At 41.2% G+C, this 21,702-nt stretch overlaps 2 protein-coding genes across 2 annotated transcripts; both read right to left on the bottom strand.

The window, feature by feature from the left end:
- Positions 1–4,664: 4,664 nt before the first annotated feature.
- hoxc10a (homeobox C10a) lies at positions 4,665–7,509 on the bottom strand. The gene is made up of 2 exons (XM_070910833.1): positions 6,825–7,509; positions 4,665–4,942 (listed from the first exon to the last, which is right to left on the bottom strand). Exons 1-2 carry the CDS (start codon positions 7,507–7,509, stop codon positions 4,665–4,667), a joined length of 963 nt encoding a protein of 320 aa, XP_070766934.1.
- An 8,743-nt stretch (positions 7,510–16,252) lies between these two features.
- hoxc11a (homeobox C11a) lies at positions 16,253–18,759 on the bottom strand. Its single transcript, XM_070910490.1, is given in 3 exon segments — positions 16,253–16,485; positions 17,891–18,630; positions 18,632–18,759. Coding segments are annotated over 3 exon segments (1,101 nt in total).
- Between the last annotated feature and the right edge of the window lie 2,943 nt (positions 18,760–21,702).

The raw sequence follows: 21,702 nt of genomic DNA, 5'->3' as shown, positions 1-21,702 counted from the left end.
ACTTTTGGTTAAGGTGTACGAAGCTGACACCTTAACCAACCTTGCCCAGATGAAGTTTTGCAAATGCAAAGACAGATCAAGGCAGCTTCAAAGAAGATCATGAATTTGCCCGCAGATTAAACAAAAGACCAAATCGGACCAGCAAAAAGTATAAATGGTAGAATATGACAGGCTGCAGATGGCTCTTAATTTGTATTATGATCATATGACAGAGCTCGACAGGCAGATTATCAAGCTCAAATATTCCCCTGTGCATGTTATAGTGAAGATGATTCATCTTCATTGTCAAGGGAGTCAGGATTTTGTTTGTGTTTACTTCCATCAACACAAACAGCTTGTGTCATTGCTAGGTGGATGAATAACAAACGCTTGAAGGTATGCGTCGTGACATGCCTGTCTTTTATTAGACACGTACGGTGACATTTGCTGGCTTCTGCGTAATGACAGGGTGAAGTCACATTATCTATCCTGTCCATGATGGCGATATTACATGTAATAATTAGATTAATATAAGAAATAGTCACAACAAATGAGTTGTTGGTAAATTTCACACATGAACCTCCAGATCAAACCGGCACAGACACAGTGCACTTTTACCAGATTACTGGTTTATCTAAAGGCAACATTTGGATCATATTATCCGCGCATATGGAACAATCAAAGTGAATATCACAAGTTATTTATAACGCCCCATGTGCTGACCAGAAAGCACCGCACAACCAAGACTTACTGTGTGATCAGCTGAAACAAAGGCCACAAAAATGATCCGCGTTACTCTGTACTGTACTACGAGTCTTCTCTATCCAGGATGAACGCTGATACAGTCTCAGACAATCTAAATTATCTTGTTTCAAAAGCATTGTTTCAATCAAAACACCTGATAAAATCCCTCCGTGTTTCAGCACAACTTCTGACGTATTGCGGATCAATATGGATATTCTCATGGTGGCTGGGCCTGCCGCAGTGATATATATTTTGCATTCGCGTGTCACAGAACAGTTTTTCTTGGTTAAAAAAGACGAAATTGTCTATGGAACAGTGATCATGATCCCTTGAATTAAAAATGTGCCATTTTCTGTAGCCTAAACGTTGTTTCTCCGTATACAGCTCTGTAGATTGCCAATTCCAAATCATGCAATGCGGATAGAAATGATTCCCAATTATGAAGTGCCATTCAAAAAAAAAAGCAAAATTTGAGTTTTATTTCGCCAACAGTGTTCAAAATAATAAAGAAATCCAGTGAAATTAAGTTAATGCCCCTCGTCTTATGAATTGAATCGTCTACTAACTCTACGAACGTCTAAAGAAAAAAAAGCTTTTCAAATTAAGTAGGAGATGCTAATTGTTCCATCTATCTCACAAAAAAAATCTAATGATGTATGTCAAAAAAAAAAAGAGGACAGAAAAAGTTAGGACAAAAAGTTGTTAGCATATTTGGTTCATGTCTGATCATGCCTGTGGCAGTAACACATCTTGAGCTGTCCCAAGGAAGTGGCTGTCTAAAGCCTTCAGTTCCTGTGCGCCACTACAAAGTGAAATAAATTGCTTTATGTGTATATGGTTTTAGGGTGAATCTGTGCAGCTCTCGGGGCTGTTTCCAGCGCTGTAAAGTCTTTGTCAGTGATGCATTCCAAGGGAGACACTCATTCACTGAGCTGAATGAAAGTGACTTTGGATTCCAGACTGTCTCTTCCAGTTGCACTACCGACAAAGGGGAGGGGGGCTGAGAAAACAAGGGGAAATAGTGACCAGTATAAACACTGGACTCCCATGCAGGAAAGATGCTGACTGCGCCACAAGAACAGACTTTGCTATAAATAAGTTATTGTGTTTCTTTTAGATGAGCTCATTACTTTCCTGGAGACTTTTATTTTCCTTAATCACCTTTGGTACATTAAAAAAAAATGATTGCTCATTAATGATGTTAGCTATCAAACGGATTACTGGATTAGGCCAGACTCAGACAAAGTTAGGCCTATACTTGTGATGGTCAGGCATGAATAAATTAGCCCATAATTAGCAATTAGTCGAATAATTCAGTGCCAGTGGACTGCAATATCGTGAGGCTATTGTAGGCTAAATCTAAAGAAGATAGAAGTATTCTTATCTCTAAACTCAAGTCTTAAAAACTTGAGTCTTAAAATGTATCTAAAAAATAGGGAAATATAATATACATATACACGCAAGTACCTTCAGCTCGTTAACGGGCCGAGAAATAACTTACAAACAAAGTTTAACTGCAAACTTCGCTGTAAAACAAGATTAAGAACCATTCAAACATGACATGAACGAGTTAAGTTATTAAATGCACAGAAACAACGTTTTCGGAATTTCACAGAAAAAATTAAAATAGGCCTCAGTTAGCTAAATGTGACTTGTAATGGAGTGATAGTTGTCATGAGGAAAAGTGTTCTTATGTTGTGTGTATGTAAGTTTGTGGACAACATTTTACCTTCAGAAGACAGAATTATTTTAGATCATATGGTGTCATAATATATATCTATATATTAATGTTAGGCTACGTCTCAGTGTAAAACTTTCCAGCAAACTGGAAATTACACGGCGTTTTTGGAATAAAACATTTCAAGCAGCCGTGCGTTAGCATTCACAGGAACGAAGATGCTCATATAAGATCAAGGAAATGTCAAATGCGCGTCAATTTCCTGTTATAGATCCAGATTCAGATAAATGAAGGAGTCAAATGTGTGACATATATCCATCTATCCATCCATCCACCCATCTATCTATTCAGATCATCATAGAGCAGCTGACAGATGCAAGACAACGCAGTCTAAAACTTTACCCCATGTTGTTTACAACCTATTCTCCTTCCGAGAGCCTCAGAAGGTTTTACAGCCCACCACAAAATAACAGCAAAGAAAGAAAACGTCTCTGTCCAAGGTATTGCAGCTCAGTTCATTTACAATGCCATTTGCGGGGACCTGGGTGACTATAGGGGGTAATTCAGCGGAAATTGTGCCCTTGATGAAGACGAACTGACGTAATCAAGGCAGTTTCTTGTTGCCGAGCCAGGAAGCCAACCCCAACAACATGAAACTACCTAAACCACGCTTCAGCTTCGCGCAAAGGGGGTTAAAATCCATGGAAAGGACAATGCACGCACAAGCCAAGTGAGGATTAACACTATCCAGCACAAAGAGAAAAGGCGAGTACCAACAAATAAAACTGCAATCAAGCTACTTCCCTAACACTGCTGTAGACAACTTGCATGTCTTGACTTGTATACTCATAAAAAACACTGTGCTAGTCTTTATATGCCATTGTTCTAATTCCATAAATAGCATTGCAGCAGCATAGCACAGACATTTAAATCAGCTGTTCCAAATAAGCAAACTTCAAAATTCAGTCACAGTAAGAATCCAGAAACATAATGCAAAAAATATTCAGCAAACAACATTTTTGATTCCAGTGAGAAAGAAAACAGAAATCAGCAGCACGCTGATTATCAACAGCTTCATATAAAACGTGGTGTGTGCAGGCGTGCACCATGCGTGCCACGAGAGCTGTCAAGCAACCTCCCCTGACAGATGTGGCATACTTTTCCAAAGCAGGAAATAAAAAGAATACGTAAAAAAACAGGAGTCCTACCTTCACTTGTCTCCTGCAGACGCCTTCCCGGTGCGTTTAGTTATCCACGTGTTTGCCGTGATGCGTGTTGTTATTATTGTTCCTGCATCCGTCGGTGTCGGTGTCTCGTTTATCCACCATCTTTCTTGTCTCCTGCTCCCATGAAGCTCCATTATCCCGGGGTGGAGGAGGCGGCTGCTGCTCCTTCCAGCCCAGCGCCCCGGCTGGATCCTGCACATTGCAGTCTCTGCTGTGTGGATTAGCCCTCCTCCACACACACACCTTTAAACGCATCTTTACTGCTGCAGCACATTATATTTGCAGATCATAAAATCCACCCCCAACGCTTTCCAGGGCGAACCTGACATTAGAATTTTATGACCTTGACTTACTGTGGTCACCTGGATAATATTTAAATCAACGTTATGGTCTCTCACTTCTATTAAAACTGCCATAATCTCCTTCTCTCATCCGCAGTGTCTCTCCCTCCCTCTCATTTGCAGCACTATACCAGGGGAAGGACATAGTTGGTAATACCTTTCCGTTTCCCCATCCTTTTTTTTATTGTTTTGGAATCGTTTGCCATGACATAGCTTAATATCATCTTGTGCATGCACAGTACACTGCACGAATATGCCACAGCAACAGACACCAACGAAGAAGACGCACAAGTGGCAAAACATTCATTATAGCTCAGCAAAGTGAAGCTGCTTGCATGCCACGAGTTATTTATAGACTGCTTGAGATTGCCTCCTCCTTTAGTTTGGTTCATATTATAATTATCATGGCGAGGTAATATAGCACCTCACTGTTCCAACGCTGCTGCAAGTGTTCACCTGGAACTAGAGTCTGCAGGTTTTTTGTAGTTCATACAGGAAGGCACGCTGTGTGTGTGTGTGTGTGTGTGTGTGTGTGTGTGTGTGTGTGTACATATTAAGAGAAAATTGATAAATGATGACACATGCATGTCTGTCTATATCTGTGCCTGTCATGTCTATGCATGTGTGAGTGTGTGTATGTGCATGTGTATGAGTGTATGTGTGAATGTGCATGTATGTGTATGTAAATAAATCTCTTCAGGAATAGTTATAAACTGCACTCTGCCCCCTTTCTCGGCTCTCCCTGTTGATCTTCTTGAGCTTCATGCGTCTGTTTTGGAACCAGATCTTGACCTGTCTGTCGGTCAGGTTGATACTCCGGCTGATCTCCAGGCGGCGCTCCCGAGACAGATACATGTTGAACAAGAACTCCTTCTCCAGCTCCAGCGTCTGGTGCTTTGTGTAGGGACACCGCTTCTTCCTTCCGCTTTTGGCTTTTAACCAGCTTCCCGTTGTCTTTTCCGCGGATAAATCATCTATCGGATCGAAAAGAGAAATACAACAATGAGCAACCGTGGCCAAATGCGGACAGTCATTTTGTGCAGAGATCATGTGCAGCTTTAAAACCCTCCATCAATACACTGGATGCTACGTACACGCCCATATCTCAAATGCACTTTCAATACCGTTCATCTGGATCAAAATGAGTAGTTAGGAAGAGCAGCTTTACCTGGATGTGGAGTTTTCCGTGACTGTCGGTTCAACAAATGAATATCCAACCTTTTGCTACAACTCCTACTGCTTGCAAATTGCTTGTGTGTGGTGTGCAGCTATAAATAGATCAAATCAAACCAGGGGTGTAAGCACTTCTTTTGTCTGTGTTGGACCTCAGACTCCCATAAAATGTTATTACCTTTGCACACCGGAGCCAAATGAAAAAAATTCTGAGGTTCATCCCAAAACAAAAGGAAGTCTCTGTAGCACAATACCAGATTTAGAAATATATATATATATATATATAGACAAAGAAACAAGGCATGTCGGTGATAGCAGGGCAAAACACACTGCTGCACATTCAGTTAATTCCTTGATTAGGTTGGGGACTCTAGGGAATAACGCCTCTGTTACACACACACACACACGACACGCAGGTTACAGTAATAATTACCCTAATGTGAACACTCAGTGTGTGGCCCACATTTAATCATTACCAAAACATTTAATTCAGTAATATGGGATCAACAGGACCCACACACACACACACGCAAACACACTCAAAAAGACGGTCCTATATCCTCCAATTAAATTAAAATAAAACGAAAGGAGCTTGTATGTCATGTATGAGGCTGTTAGCTAAATCCATAAATAACACAACAAACTGAAACTAATTTTTAATAAGTGCTAAAGAGAAATGGCAGAGGGATGTGCAATAACATTAGCTACCATCGATTTATTAGAGGCACAATAATAATAACACGCGTGTGTTGAAAATATTAAATGGGTACCGTTTAAAAAACATTCAGTTTAAACACTTGTATATACGATATTCGTGATTTTGTCAAACGGAAAAAATGACACGTTTGGTTTATTTGTATCAAGCTGCTACTGTTAGCATAACGGAAAAGAAAGAAAAAATGTGCTGAGACGTGGACTTTCACTTTAAATAATTACGTAGTAAAAACTACACTGAATTATCCTGAATTATCATTGCATCGACGCAGAAAGGTGCAAACGTATTTATGGTAAATGTTTCGGAGAAATGTTCCCTGAGGGTTTTTTTTTAATAAGCCAGGGCTCTACGACAAAACTGGTTTTAAACTGTGGAACAAAACCGTCCCATTTCATGTTGGCTCAATATCAGAATTTTGAGGCGTAAAATAGTGCTGTTAAAAAATGGTTACGTCTCACAATGTAAATGACCCATGTAAGAGAGAGAGAGGGAGAGAGAAAGTGAGAGTGATACGTGTGTGTGCGTGTGTGTGCGTGTGTGTGTGTGTGAGCGTGTTTATTTGAATGATAACTGCCCATCTCACATTCTCACATTAATGGAAAGGTGTTAAATGCCGCGGGCACCACAACCCCTGCTAGGCGAGGCTGTCAAATGCCCATACAGCCCATATGACTGCTATCAAACACAAGCCTGCAGTACTGGGCCATGACGCAACACGACGTGCACGCGCAACACTGGTAGGATTAAAATGCACGTGTGGAATATTCAGTCTGCAATTTATCTGTGAATGTATGTGTGTGTGTGTGTGTTTGTATGCATGAATATAATAGCATGCTTGCTTGTGTGTGTGTGTGTGTGTGTGTGTGTGTGTGTGTGTACGTGTGTACACATGTGCGTGTCCCGCAGGAGGAGGGGGTGTAGTAGTAATAGTAGTCTACCTTTTAATTCCCCGTCCGAGTTATCTGAACAGCTGTCACTCTTGGCCTTCTCCTCCTTCCTGCTCTGACTCTCATCTGTCTTAGAAACCTCTCTCGCTGACTCCTGCGCCGATTTGCTGCAACTTATTGTCGATTCTGATGCTGATTCAACAGATGTCGCCAAGTGGGTCAGAGAGAAGCCGGGGGGGAACTGCTGGTCGTGCTGCTGCGGCCTCTCTCCGCTGTACACCTGGAAACAGCCGCTGGACGAGGCGGCAGTTTGCTCAGGCCGGCAGCTATTGTCCCCAAGCCGGATGTAAGTAGCGGACTCTGTTGTCTGTTTCCCCTTATTGCTGTCATCCTGATAGAGGCAACAAAACGCCTCCTCTTTGACGTTGCCCGCTGGAAACGAGCAGGGTTGTAAACACTGGGCAACAGGTTGTTCGTCCCTACTGGTTTTGGAGCCTGGGGTCCATGTGGCCAGCTGTGTTGACAGGTAGGGCGCATCCTGGAAGCCGCTGAGCGGCAGACCGCCCGGAGGAACCTCGTCTCTTTTGGAGAGTGAAGATGGTCCAACCTTCCCAATGTTTCTCATCACTGAATATCCGTACTCTGAAGCTGTGTGGATGTACATTCCGGGGTTGCTGGAATAACCCTCACCCCTGAAGGAAGATGATCCTCCCATTAAGGAATCCATCAGGAAGTTACCGGGAGCTATGTTATTCGGACATGACATTTTTGCATTTAGCAACACAGTGATCGTTTGGTGTGTTCCACTGCTCTGAACTACGGGATTTCTCCAGGAGAGTAAGGACAGTAGGATGCTGACATCTTTTGGAGGGGGGTGCAAAAATATCAGTAACATAATTATGGATGCTGGGAGACATGTCATGTGATTTTCAGACCAATAGCGGCGTGGAAGTGGCCTTGATGCTCCAGACTGGCGTGACGTCAGCGCGGTCAAGTTGGGAAACCTGGAGGGTTTTTGATGGAGCACGAGCGCCACCTAGCGTCCACGTGCTGGTCAGGACAGCAGGCCCACACCAGAGGGAACAAAGGACGGCTGCTGCTGCAGCAGGGATTTTTTTAAAGGCACTTACTACGTGGCTTTTGAGTGTTTTAATTCTGTTTAATTCAGAGCTTCAGATGTTTGAAAGACAATTTATTTAGTCAACGTGTGATTTCATTTTCGTCCTGGCGCCAGAGCTGTGGAGATGAAGCAATCGAGGACTTGTCATGACAGAGTGCATTTTGTGTCAGTTCTTTTTGTTTGTTTTCATCGATTTGCGTTGTTGTTGCCACCGATTTAGCAAGGTAAGCTGTACGCAGGTGAGTTATTTAAAAGAAAACCACAACAGAAACGTGAACTTCTTCATGAATTCTAAACTGAAAAAAAATCGTCAAACTGCAGACGAGGTTTTAACCCTCGACGTTGTTAAGTAGCCTAAAAATGTAATGTTTGCCTTTACATTTGATCTGCTAAATTTAAGATTGTGATGTGTTTCTTAAATGCGTTTTACTGACATCCTTTTGCAGATTTACAGTAACATATTTCATACATTAACTACGAAAGCCTTAAACCTCGGCCTGGTCTTTTATTTATTTTATTTATTGAGGGTCAAATATTTTTCTCTCATATTACTTTACTACTCCTACAGAATTACACCACAATTTGTTAAAAATCAAACATGCTAGATCTTGTTAGACCAGGGAGTTAACTTTAACTAGATTGGGCTGGCCCATGAAGCCGCACTTGGAACTTTAACTGGATGTTTTCTTGAAATAGGCTACAAAATATTAACTAGACGGTGAAATGTGTACGCTGGTGGACGGTGGGCCCATAAGGATATTTATTATTGTGATGTAAAAGGGATTCCTTTTACATGTAGAATGACGTTAAGCGTAGGCCTTATGTTTGTTAGTTTCTTTCTTTTTTTACTGTTGACACAAAACAGCCTAGTAAATGATTCATTGCATACCTGAGCTATTGTTATACACAATCCTGTATTATTTTCTTAGTTTCTCGTTGCTTCACATGTGGTTTCAATATATCATAGATGTGAAATTAACAGCCTTCCTGAGGTTTTTCATTTTTTTTTTTCATTCTCAGACTAGCTGTGAGCCAGAAGAATTAAATATGTCTCTCTCATCAAAATGAATGGAGGTTTTGCACGCACATTTTTATTTTTATCTTTGAAAAGGTTGATTCGTCTCAATTCTTCTTCTGTCCTCAAATCTATTCATGCGTTGTCAACATTATCGCAAGAGTTTAAATGTGTCCCGTTCAGAAAACTTCAATTTCAATTTAAATATAAATCAGTAGCAACAACGTAAACAAACACTGTGCTGCAGTCAAAACCAGCCAACGACATTTATTTGGTACTATTGCGAAACACGAACAGGCCTAAATAGTAAATAGGCAATGAGAAAATGAGGAGGCTACATTCGTCTTAGTTACTCTGACTGACTTCCAATACATGTAATCTAAAACATCTGCTAAATTAAAATAGACATGACAACACTAACGTTATTATCTCATACCTACTGGACAGAGGCAAAACGTTCAAAATGGTTGAATTGAATAGCCCAGTGTAAGTTGTTAGTCTGTTTTTGTGAATCTTTCTTAATATAATGAAGTTAGTTTCTAACCCACATGATACATTTATAGTAAAAAAAAAAAAAAAAAAAAAAACTCCCCCGTTTCTTCGATTAGTGTGTCATGTGTTGTGTGTTTTCTGTGCTGCAGTAAGTTTAGTGCTTTAGGACATTTATCCAGTCCAAACAAAGCCGCAGTTACTCAGAGGAGTACAAATACTAACACGCTGCTGCTGAAACTTCACACGCTGCTGACTCTCGCTGCAGTTTCAATACAAAATGTTACAGAGAATCAACCGCAAGGCGTCTGATGCAAAATGAATTGCATTAAAGTCGAACACTGTTTTTTGTTTTTTTTTACATGAACACATAAAGTTCATAAAACTAATTCCACATTTTCTAGATGTGTAATTTCTATAATTATGAACTTTTCAGTGAGGCTACAGTAACGCAACGTGCCAAATACGTGTAACGTTTAAGGACCGCCACAAAACTGTGTCTCATCTGCAGTTTGCTCTCTAAATTTAGGCCTGTTATTAGCTCAGCAACTTAACAACAGATCTCTAGCAAACATTCTACTGCACGAACCGATGGCGTGCGTTTAACCAGTTTCAAACGTTCGATATGCGGGTGTGCTTGCGTCCTCTAGTTTGTTTTGAACGAGGCGTGCACGCGCGCCTGTCTGTCTGTCTGTCTGTGTGATCAGTTCAGACTCATTTTCAAAGGCAAGGGCAAGATATATTATCAATGTATGTCTTTGAGTATTTGTCAGCATTTGTTTTCACGCGAGACAGACTATTTGCTTGACTGTGACGCACTGAATGTGAGTGAAATAAATATTTTAAATAACCAGCGTCTTTGTGGTCATTCTCCACCCTTAACATTCCCCACGTTTACGAAAGAATGTGGCCAATCATAGCTACAGATCGCTGATGAAAAACTTGTCTCTTCAGTTTTTGTGACTTTTATATTAATTGAGGACACACGGACGGAGAACATGGTCTCACGGGTGTGGAGAACAACTTGGGCTCGTGAAACCCTTAGAAAACTCACAATATAGTGGCATGCACCAGTAAGGTAAAGGTTTTATGTAGTCCCTGAGAAATTTACATTTTGAAGAATGAAGTTCTAGAATCCTGGAATAAAGGATTATTAAGGATATCACTTTCACACTCCATGCTTCTTTAATCCACACACACATTCTGCCTAAGGGACATATTAATAACCACACCTAATGCAGGGCCCTCCTCACAAACTGACGCCACAGACACACACACACACACACACACACACACACACACACACACACACACACACATATGCTTTATGACACATTCACACCTAGCCTGCAGGCTACACCCCCCAACTCAGCCTGGCACAAAAAAGGCATGCACATAAAAACAAATTATATGTGTACAACTTTTCAAGGAGCTCTGGACTCTAAATAATGCTTAAATTTCACAAGAGGTACAGAGAACATTGTGATGCCTCAGAGCCGGTAGGCTATATCATAGACCTGACAGTGCAGGGAAATATGCATTATGATGTCATAGACCAGAAATGATAAGGGGCAGTAGACTTGCCGGAAGATCACACGCCTGACAGAATAACATAGTAAGTATTCTGGTGTCTCAGATGTGACAGTCAGTTTTTTGTTGTTATACATACAGACTGGCAGCGCCATAGAGAGAGCATTGTGATGGATAAAAATGGATATTATGATGCCACAGACTACATAACACGAGTTTGTGATTTGATCATTCTGATCTGAGCCTGTAACAATCGCACGCAGTTGTGCAGTAGGCCTACATATACAGTATCATGACACAGACGTGAAAAGTGAAAAAAAACAAAACACTTTCCTGCTACAGACCCAAGGGTGGGCAATTAAAGAATATGTAATTTGAGTTTAATGTGCTTATTAGCCCAACATTTGTATATAATGAGTATTAAGAACAAAACGGTTATTAAAAAATTGAAGAAAGCTTTCGCTGAGCATGCATTCCTTTCTGCGTCCAGAACAAAATGAGCACTTTGTTGCTGTTTACTGTTTATCCAGGTCTACTTCTCTCATGGAAACACGAACGCAATATGGTTTTCCAAGAAGACATTCCTGCAAATTTCGAGATTTTCTCTCTGCAATTGCTCACAGCCTACTTCAGTCGTTTAGCCAAACAATTTCAATAAAAAAAAACAACACTCCGCTTGCAGCTCGGATAGCTTTACACGCAAAAAATGTGGGTTTTTTGTTTTTTTTCTTTCTTTCTTTTTTCTTTTTTTAAAATGTGTGCATGTTGTATTTCTGTGTGCATTAAACCTTCAAGAGTTCCCTCACACACGCCAATGTGTAATCTACCCTGTGCTACACACACACTCACACGGAGGTGACTTGGACTGTATTTTACCACAGTCTTTACACTTGTCCAAAGTACAGCCAGCACTTTCGCCACTAAATTGTCGTCCAATTGATTTCGAACCTGGAGGCTGTTATTATATTGCAAACAGGTATGGGTGTTGAATGCTGCGGGACAGACGGCATGGTAGCGGGTTTCCTTATTGTACTAATCAGGAGCCACTGGGGCGACACAACTCATTTGCTCCTGGCAGCCACTTTGAAATATCTTTCCAGTTGGATGTGAGGAGGTTCTGCTTTGTGTCCTCTTTCATGCTGCTGTCCACTCAGTGCACAACTGCAAATTTATGGTGTCAGAATCATGTAAGTTCTTAATTAAAATCCAGAGTGGTAACCGCCATCAAAGTACAGCGGTATTATATTATTACTACCGACGACCACACCAAATACACACTACAGGCCGCCATATCTAACTTAAAACTTGCTATAAATTACAGTCGGACTAAGCTCGGTGGCAACAATAAATACATAGCACCGTACAAATGCGCTAATGTAGATTCAAGCGTTTTGAGAGTTATTTGGTTGCAGCAATAGCAGGAGCTCGTTTTACAGCGTCGAACTGTTTTATGGCCCTATAGAACAGGATAGGTGCTGAGATGTGAGTAGCACACTGTAGTATAAAACCATTCAATAGCCTATAACCCCTAGATTAGTATTTGCAGAGGGAAAAAAACAGGAGTACCACTACGTTTACTTCACAATTAAAACACAATAACAATTAACAAATTATAACTGATGGGTAAGTTACCTTAAGTCAGAAATATTTGGAAATGTTACAAAAACAGCATCGAAAGAAATCTCTATTGATGAGAGCATTTAAACCTTTCTGAGGATTTTTTTCCCCTACATATACACCACGTTTTATACGTTATATATATATATTTCTTTCCTAAGCTGTTAATTTTATTGCCAAGAGAAAATAATGTATTGCGTTTTTATGTTATTCAGTAAGTATAAGTACGCTGTAATTCCTTATCTTGCCATACTATTTTAGTTCATGGGCCTATGGGAATAATCTCACAACGTTCAATATAAATACACACTCTTCTCTAGACTCAAGAAGAAAATATTATTTGTTTATAGCCTTGATATATTCCCAAAGTAAAAGAAAATCAAGTCTTATTGATAGTTTGCAGCACCAGATCGAACAACTGATATTCTTTAAAATATTTCCCCAGATTTTATGTAGCCGATTTAATTAATTTTCCTTTTTACAGTTTAATGACACCGGGCTATATCCTCTCCCTCCTGGTTCGCCTCATCTACATGAAAACACACCGCCATTTTCCTTAACCACAACACCCCAAGTGCACAAGCCAGACTGAGGCATGCATGGCAGGAGCTGCATTCCAGCAGAGTGGACTGTCCTTCTGTCACACGACACACCACGCAGAGGTTTGTCTCCATGACTAATAATACTGCTCTGATGTCACCGAGGCATCCATCTCAGGAAACGTTTTCAAGATCCCGTTGAGGAAACAAAACAGTGCAGAGGGCCGGGAGACTCCTGGCCCCCGTGTGGTTGATAGACAACACTTGCAGGAGCCTCTGCAGCGCTCTCCGTTAGTGACGTTGAGAAACCTACAACTTACCCACGTCACCGTCCCAGGGCCAAGGTTGGTGGGTGTGGCAAGAGAGGGGCTCCTATAGCCTTGATCTCCGCGAGTGTAGCATCGCTTTTCTTTTGTCAGGACGGCGCCCTGTCCTTCCTGATATCACTCTGACATATGCAGATTGACCCTGATCTCAATTTGTGTAGCGAAAGCACCCGCCAGCTTTTGGTTAACATATGCACTACAGAGTGTGTATCACGTGGTTACAACCAGGGCGGGTTTACCCCCCCCCCCCCCCCCCCCCTTTTCCTTCTTTACATGAAAACAATTCAAACCCTGACCAAAACCTTTATCCCAACCTCAAACAAAACGACCCTGGTCTTCCTTAAACACCCCGAAGTAAACACATAACCGTGCACTGTAAACATCTCTTTGATCCACGCACAGCAGCCTGAGCAGGAGTCACATCTCGAGTCAGGAATCAAAAGGATGCAGTGACTCACGCGGACTCACACACCCACGCACGCACAAACCGTCATGTTTGCACTTACAGAACCACCCATTAAGATGAGCACACTGCGACAGCCACACACCGACATGTTTTTTTCCCCCTTCTTTCTTTAGAGAATACAAATACAGGCCTACAGTTTATACCAACATGGTTTAAAACGTCTCATGCGTGAAAACGTATACATTTTACAAGGACAATAAAGTGTATTTACTGGGCGTGCTAAAGCTGGCAAAGTTACCTGCTGTAGTTTAATGCGAGGGGTCAAAGTTGGTCTCTGTACACATTCCATTTTCTGTTCCCACTCACTCTCATTGGCCCACTCCGCCGCGGCACACATTTCCGGGCTAAAGGGGCTCCTTGATTCCACTTTATTGCAGCGGGTTAAAGGTGAAGGCCTTGACATTATTGAAGTTCAAAGACTACATTTAATTATAAATTGTAGTTAATGCACACGTGCAATCGTCATGCACATATGTTGGGGAACACACGTACGAAATTGCTACACATGCGCTCACATAAGGCGCGCACACACACACACACACAGACACACACACACACACACACACACACTTGAACAAAAAAAAAGAACATGCCAATTATAATTTCCTTTCCCCTAGCTATCTCTTGTTATAACTCCTTACACATGGCCCAATTAGTCAACAGTTATTTATTCATAACTGATGTGTTGAAATAGGCCAGTGTTTGGGGTCAGCTCAGACAAATAGACTATTTCAAATGCTTGGAAATATCCGAGCTGCAAAACATTAGTATTTCACGAGTTCTTTCACTGGCCAAATCTTGAAAAAATATTTATTAAAATGAAAACGTACATGACCGTAAAAAAAAATTCTCCTCTGGGAAAAAGCTTGGATTTGCTGCGGTTTTCCAATTTTCAGGTTAGACGAGTGGTGGACATGACGGTTGTGTGCAGAGGGGGTTGGGGTTTGGTTTGACGATGCAGACTGCACAGACCGAGTTCATGTCGAAACCTCTTGATAAGCCCCCCCCCACCCCCCCCCCCCCCTTCGGACATCCAGTCTTGCTTGTTTACTATTTACTGCGGAAGTGAACGCCATTCCCCCCGAACAGACGGTGCAATTAAGAGAAAAAAAATAGCCATTTAGTGCCTCTGTCTTTATGGCAGTGTCTAGACTACAAGAGTGGCGATTCCATTTAGTGGGCACTAAAAGAGGTTATCATTCCACTCTCTTTCTCTACATTTCTAAGATCTGGGCTCTATCTTCGTTTAACACGCTTGCTACAATTTAAACCTGGTCTTTCAGAGTGGTGTAACCTTAAAATAGCCTAAATTCTGACAAGTGTAGGCCCGCCGACACTATTTCCTTAGTTTCACAACCGCCACCAAATCTACCACAGCAGAAGCGTGTATCATCATGAACTGGCCATTAACACAAGTCAGAAATGTGCTAATGTTATGTATGTAGACCAACAACTTTAGGTTGTGCACACGTTTATGAACAGTCGCCATGTTCGAAAGGCTCACGACCAAGAAAAAGCAGCAAACATTGCGGCTGTCAAGGATAAAAAGCATATCAGTAATGGTAATTGTGATAATGATAGCACAAAAAGGACAAAGTCGTTGTGTTTTGCCTATACGTTTCTGTTTATTTCATAGGTATTATATTAATGATACACAGGCCAGCATTATGTTCCTCCTCTCTGGAATCCAAAGCACCAATGTTTTAAGCAAATAATTTAACGGGTGGTGGCGTTAAAGCTGTTAAAGTTGTGTGGGCAATGTACTGAAAAATAGCAGCAGGGATAGGGGAATAGGGGAAAGGAAATTCAACATACGCCTATTTACAGTCACGAATGCACATTGCATAGGCTACTCTGTACACGGGGGGGCGGGGGGGGGGGGTATACTTTCACAGATTGGACGTCACAGTTCTCAATGGCGAAAAAAATGCAGCCAGGAGATTTGCTATAATTTGTTCATACTCTGGTCTTGAAATAATTAGATAATGATATGCTATATACATAGACCAGAGAGAAGGGGAAGAGCTAAAAGTTGTCTGCGCAATAAGGATTCAAATTGTTTGTTACATTTTGATATTTTAACAACAGATATGTTTATATGAACAATAGAATAAACACAATGGAGAATCGTGATAAATAGAGGGACATATTCAAGAACATAGCTTAGGTATAAATGACTATTCTGACCATGTAGGCCTTTCTGGGGGGACCAGCTAGAAATTCACCGCCGCCCGTAGGGCAATAAGAAAATGGCGGCTTTATCCCATGCAGGCCTATCACTGTCCACTTTAACATTGCACTGTTGGTGATGTGGGCTCCTTTAGAAAATTATGCCCAAGATTACAATTCAATGAGATAAGAGGCCTTAATGTCACTGACCAAGACTGTGACACTTTTCTGCTCCTGCTCACAATAGGGGGTTTCCAGAGAAGTACTGGAGCCGATCTCTGCTCAGCTTCTTCTCTTTCATTCTTCTATTCTGAAACCAAATTTTAACCTGGCGGTCGGTGAGGTTTAGCATTCGGGAAAGTTGAAGCCTCTTCTCTTTGTTGATGTAAACGTTAAAGAAGAATTCCCGCTCCAGCTCTCGTATCTGAAACTTGGAATATGGACACCTCTTCTTCCTTGTACGAGGAGTGTCTGAAGGAGGAAAAATAAATAATACAATTCAAAATAAAATCAGAGTGGCAACATCGTCACATGTATTAACAATAATAATACATACAAAAAGGTGACAAAAATAAGCTTCATTGCTGAGGTGACTATAGGCTTGCAAGATGCTAAGAATACCGTTTCAGTGGCATTAGTAATGATAACATTTCAGTCAACATTCATCAAGCAAAGTAGCTGAGGCTATCAGATAAACCAGCCATAAAGAGTGTTAAATATCCGAATCGCTTGGAGGGAATAATATCAACTTACAGCCTCTAAGTACGTGTTTATCTGTTATAAATATACAACAACAAAGTATTTCAGCGCATTATATGCGCCACATTCCTCTGGAGCTAAACTAACAATTTACACAATCTTTTGGCAGTGAATGCACTGGCCATGTTTGCAATGGCCTGTGCAGACCTCTGTGGCCCTATAACTTCTTATCAAACAGGTGACTGGGGAAATAGATTTTTTTTATTGTTTGTGTGTGTGTGTGTGTGTGTGTGTGTGTGTGTGTGTGTGTGTGTGTGGAAGAGGGGCAAAACACCAGCCTCAGTTAGCTTGTATCTGCAGCCTGGCTGTGCTAATACAGTGTACATGGGACTAAACACCAACAGGACCTGTGTGCAGCTATAATAGCCACTTCAGTACTTACAATCAAGCATTATTTGACTTCATGCTGGTCAGTCATTCCAGTTAACTGTAATGTCAGCTTGCATGCTAGGATTAGTAGAGAGGTGGAATGCAAAAGGGAAACTAAATGGATTTTTGTCAGCGGCTATTGAGGAAATAGCATAATTTGCAAACCTATGCATTCTCCTCATATATGGACGAGGCAAAACACTCTCTACCACTGATTCATTTCCTGTCTGCTTGTAAATGGAGGAAACGGTCCTAATCTGTCATTAGATAGAGAGAGAGAGATAGATAGATAGATAGATAGATAGATAGATAGATAAACGCATTTAACCGTAAAGTGTGTAATAGGCCTACTCTGTGCAGCATGTATTTTGCGGGAAAACCCAGTGCTAAAAGAAAATTCACAAGACGCCAAAAGCAATGTTCTGCCCAATTGGTTTTTACTCTCGACAGCCCAACGAGAGAATCCCTTAAAATGCCCAACGCAAGTTCATGATCAAAGTTAACATTTGTCACAATAGCTCTCTCTTAAAAATTTCACAGACTCTCACCATAGAGGCGTCTGTGTATAACATCCCCTTTTTTCAAAGCGCTTTCCCATCGTAAAAATTCTTCCCGTTGCAAGAAAGAGCTTTGTAGGGTTATAATAAAATCCTTTGAATGCTTATAAAACTCCACATAAAATCTGACCGACAAAACACCGGGCTAGTCCCCTTAACCTTCCCCCATTTTACAGCTTCGGTATACCTACTCGAGTGGCTGCTCTTGCTGGCGTTGCCGTCCTTGGTTGTTGCGGAGGAAGAAGTGCACGAGCCTGAATTTGTATGTTCCTCCTCATCTTCTGGGTCTTTTTCCTGCTCCGGGGCTCCGGGTACAGAGGCTGTGGGCTGCTGCTGTTGCTGCTGCTGCTGCTGGGAGTCGCTTTCCAGCTTTCCCCCTTCGCCCTTTTGTAAACAATTGTCTGACTGATTGTCCGTGCTGCTGCAGTATGCGGTCTCAAAAAAGCGATCGAAACCTTGCGGGAGGACGTTGTTTTTCCCCACGCCGGAGTAAAAACCTGTGGAGGGGTGATTGGAGCCCGGATGGGTGTGATGGTGATGGTGGTGGCTGTACACACTCTCGTTCTTCATAAGCATTTCTGTCATGGTGGATGGTGGAAGACAGTCCCTATGCACCAGATCCTCTCCCGAGTAGCACGATGCATAATTGCTCCTGTGGTGCCATTTACTAGCAGGGTCCAAGCCGTATGAAACTTCCCGTACCGGCTGTACTTGAGACAGATTTGTGGAATAAGGGTAGCTGATTTGCCGGGACGGGGCCTGTGGAAGAAACGAGGAGACGGCAGAAAACTCGGGGACGTAGTAAGTGCAGCTGGGGAGGTAGATGTTGGACGCGCAGCCCGTCCTGTCCCCAAACTCGGATGTCCGGTCTTTGCGCGTCTGGGAGCAGAAGTTGCCCAGATTCACCGAGTTAAACATCTTTCTCTCTCTCGTACTCCGTACTATAGATAGATGTTTTGGATACGAGCTGCAGCAGAAGGGGAAAATTTGGGAAGGCGAGATGACGCGCAATCCGTCTAAGTCGCCCCGCAGACACGTGATCGAAAGTAGATATTGTCATATATCAATTTGGAAGAGTTGGATGTGTAGGAGTGGTTGGCTTTAGGTAAGATCACCGAGGTTCAAACGAATAATTTTCAAACACCACAGGCGCACTGAGAAAACCAGTAACAGATTCCTGTTTGCTGGCTTATGACAATTAGAGAGATATGTGCTGTGTGTGTTTATGTTTATGGGCTGGTGGTAGGCTAGCTAAACAGCTACAGCTCCTTAAACAGGCATAGCACAAACTGCAGAGTGAACTCACTGACATGCATTTCATAGTGTTATGGAGTTTTACAGGTAAGATTATTATGATTATAATAATTATTAATAATGTTATAATTATTAATAACATTATTGTTATTATTACTACTACATGAGAACTGCTGTCCATGGCACGTACACTATTGCACTACTGGTCATTTTAATATTTTAATCATAGAATGAGGAATTATTATCACTGACACTGGTACACATAGTGTAACCTCTGCATTAAGAAAGTACTATACGTCAGTACTGGCTGTGAATGGAGCACAAATAAGGTGAAACCCCGTTAAAAAGCAATCCCAAGAGCCTGATTGTCGTTTCACTATTTACATAAGGTTGAACAAATCACATAGAATGACTCGCGTGCTTCTAAAAACCTCAGGATTGTTTCTTACTCTGTGGTCTATGTATATGCAGATCGAGAGCTTTTCACAAGGGTTAGGGCTATATTATTTGTTTTGATCCCTTTTTATTCTTTAATAGTGGCTTCACGAGTCTGCTGCACACATGACTATTAACCAAAAGGTCCGAGCTTATCTATTCAAAATGATGCCACACATTAATTCGTCATCCATTTTATTTAGTTTTTTTCTCTTTTACCAAATGAAAAACCTTGCTACACCGGACCAGTGGTGGACGACTATAATTATGTTGTAAAATGAAGTTGAACCAACGGTTAAGGCAATGTAGAATACACAGCATGCATGTTGACTGTGCATGCTAAAGTAATCGGCCCACTCTCATTATTCCCTTTGACTCTGGATCATGACAGAGTCCATGGAGGACAACTGCGCACTCCAAGTCCCAAGTTCCTGGAGTTCCTGCAGGAGCACTACCAGTGAGGCCCTGGGACCTTTGCATCTCCCTCCGGGTGAAAATGTGCCCTGATGACATAAACACAAACTCAGAAAAACGTAACTGCTCCCCTCAAAATTGCTGGATTCAGCATTATTCCAGTTAGTGGTTATTGACAACAGCGCTCAGAATATCACCGTAATGTGTGAGCCTCTTACTCTGAAAATACTCACATTGACATGTCTGGATATGATGTCTCCTTGGACTCACTATAGTTGATCAAATTAAATGTTTTGGGTTGCAGCTTTTGTCTATAAGCTTCAAAGCAGAACAACAATTAGTCTTCTTGCAAACGGCTGCTTATAGGCCACTCAGACTGGGCCTATTGACCAAGCAGTATGAATGTATCCGACGCTTCCTTCTAAAATTAATCATGTCCCAGCTGATGTTTCAAGCTGCTGTGATCATTTTATTTTCCTCCAAAATGTCGACTTTTATCTGTGGGTGACTGTTAAAAAGAGAGGCATGTCCTCCGGTGTTTTTGTCTTTTAAATAAATGGTAATAAATGAATGGTTTGGAGAAAGGATGCGCCTGTGTGTTCTTTCCTGCGTCATTGTAAACTTTTAATTGTACTGTTGAGGGCCATCGTCGAATCTTTATAGACTAACTGATACTATCACAAGGTGAAATTAATATGATGGCCCATTGTTTATGATTATAGGCTACTTCCTAAATGTTGCAAAGGACTCCTGAATTATTATCCAATATTCCAATAACACTTTCGTCCTATTACAGCCGCTTATGGGACACCTGTGTTGTTTAAAAATAATGGAAAACAAAGTTAGTGCCTTTGGTGAATTCCAACAGTAAGGGGGAGAACAAGCAACATCGTCAGACCTCAGCATTGGAAATGAGAGTCCATTGCAGGCGTATTTGTGAAAAAGGTGGCATTGGCATTAGCTTGTTTACTACCCCTGCAGACAAAAGGTTGTCTCACATGATGCATCTTGCATCCAAGTACAAAGAAAGCAGACAGCTGTCCAGACACAGCACTTGAATTTGACCACTAAAATTCTCTCTACGTCCACCATAAAACTCCTAATGGCTGTAGTAACGCTAAATCCCTTTGTTCTATAGAAAACCATAAACGTTGAGAATGAGAGGAATTTGGATTTCAGCAACTAGATATTCTGCAACTTAAAAAAAACACCAGTGCGCTGTATTTTCACACCGAACACCATAACGCATTTTCTGCAACTTGGTTGTGGAGTGTCTATTTAAGAAATGCAGCGATTTAGGCCATAAATAGTGGAATTAAAGCCTAACAATCTGTGACATTTTTGTCAGGCTAAACATTTCAAGTCAAATTATACAAAATAAGAGGGATTGTGAATGTGACAAACAGTACGACAAAACGAGAATACACAACTTTATTTGTGCCCCGTGCAGCACAGCTACTGATGTATTTTTTGGTAGATGAACAGCCGCAGCTATGGAAATATTTGTGTAAACATACCGGCCTGTGTGTACACATGCTCGACACATGCTGCAACATTATTGTTGTTCAGTTGCATAACAATAATCATAATTCAAAATGTCATTGCCTATTTGAATAATATGAATATGCAACGTTCAATTAAAAAGACAAAACGCAGGGCTTAAATTTGAAGTTTAATTTCTAGGAAACTGAAAAGCCGCCATACTAATTGGCCTATGATAAAAGGTTCTGAATTACGACATTTAAAATGCATCCCTATGTCAACATTACTCTGATTATAACATCATCTGTGAAATTATAAAACATTAAAAAAGTCCCATGGCAATAAATAAAAACTTTTCTTTCAGAAGGCAATAATAGAACTAAAGCAGACAGTCCAAAACAATATTGTCAGATCATTT

Source organism: Enoplosus armatus, chromosome 8, assembly GCF_043641665.1.
Source record: "Enoplosus armatus isolate fEnoArm2 chromosome 8, fEnoArm2.hap1, whole genome shotgun sequence".
Classification (NCBI taxonomy): Eukaryota; Metazoa; Chordata; class Actinopteri; order Centrarchiformes; family Enoplosidae; genus Enoplosus; species Enoplosus armatus.
Note: the sequence above shows the minus strand (reverse complement) of the source record. Positions and strands in the feature narration are given on the sequence as shown.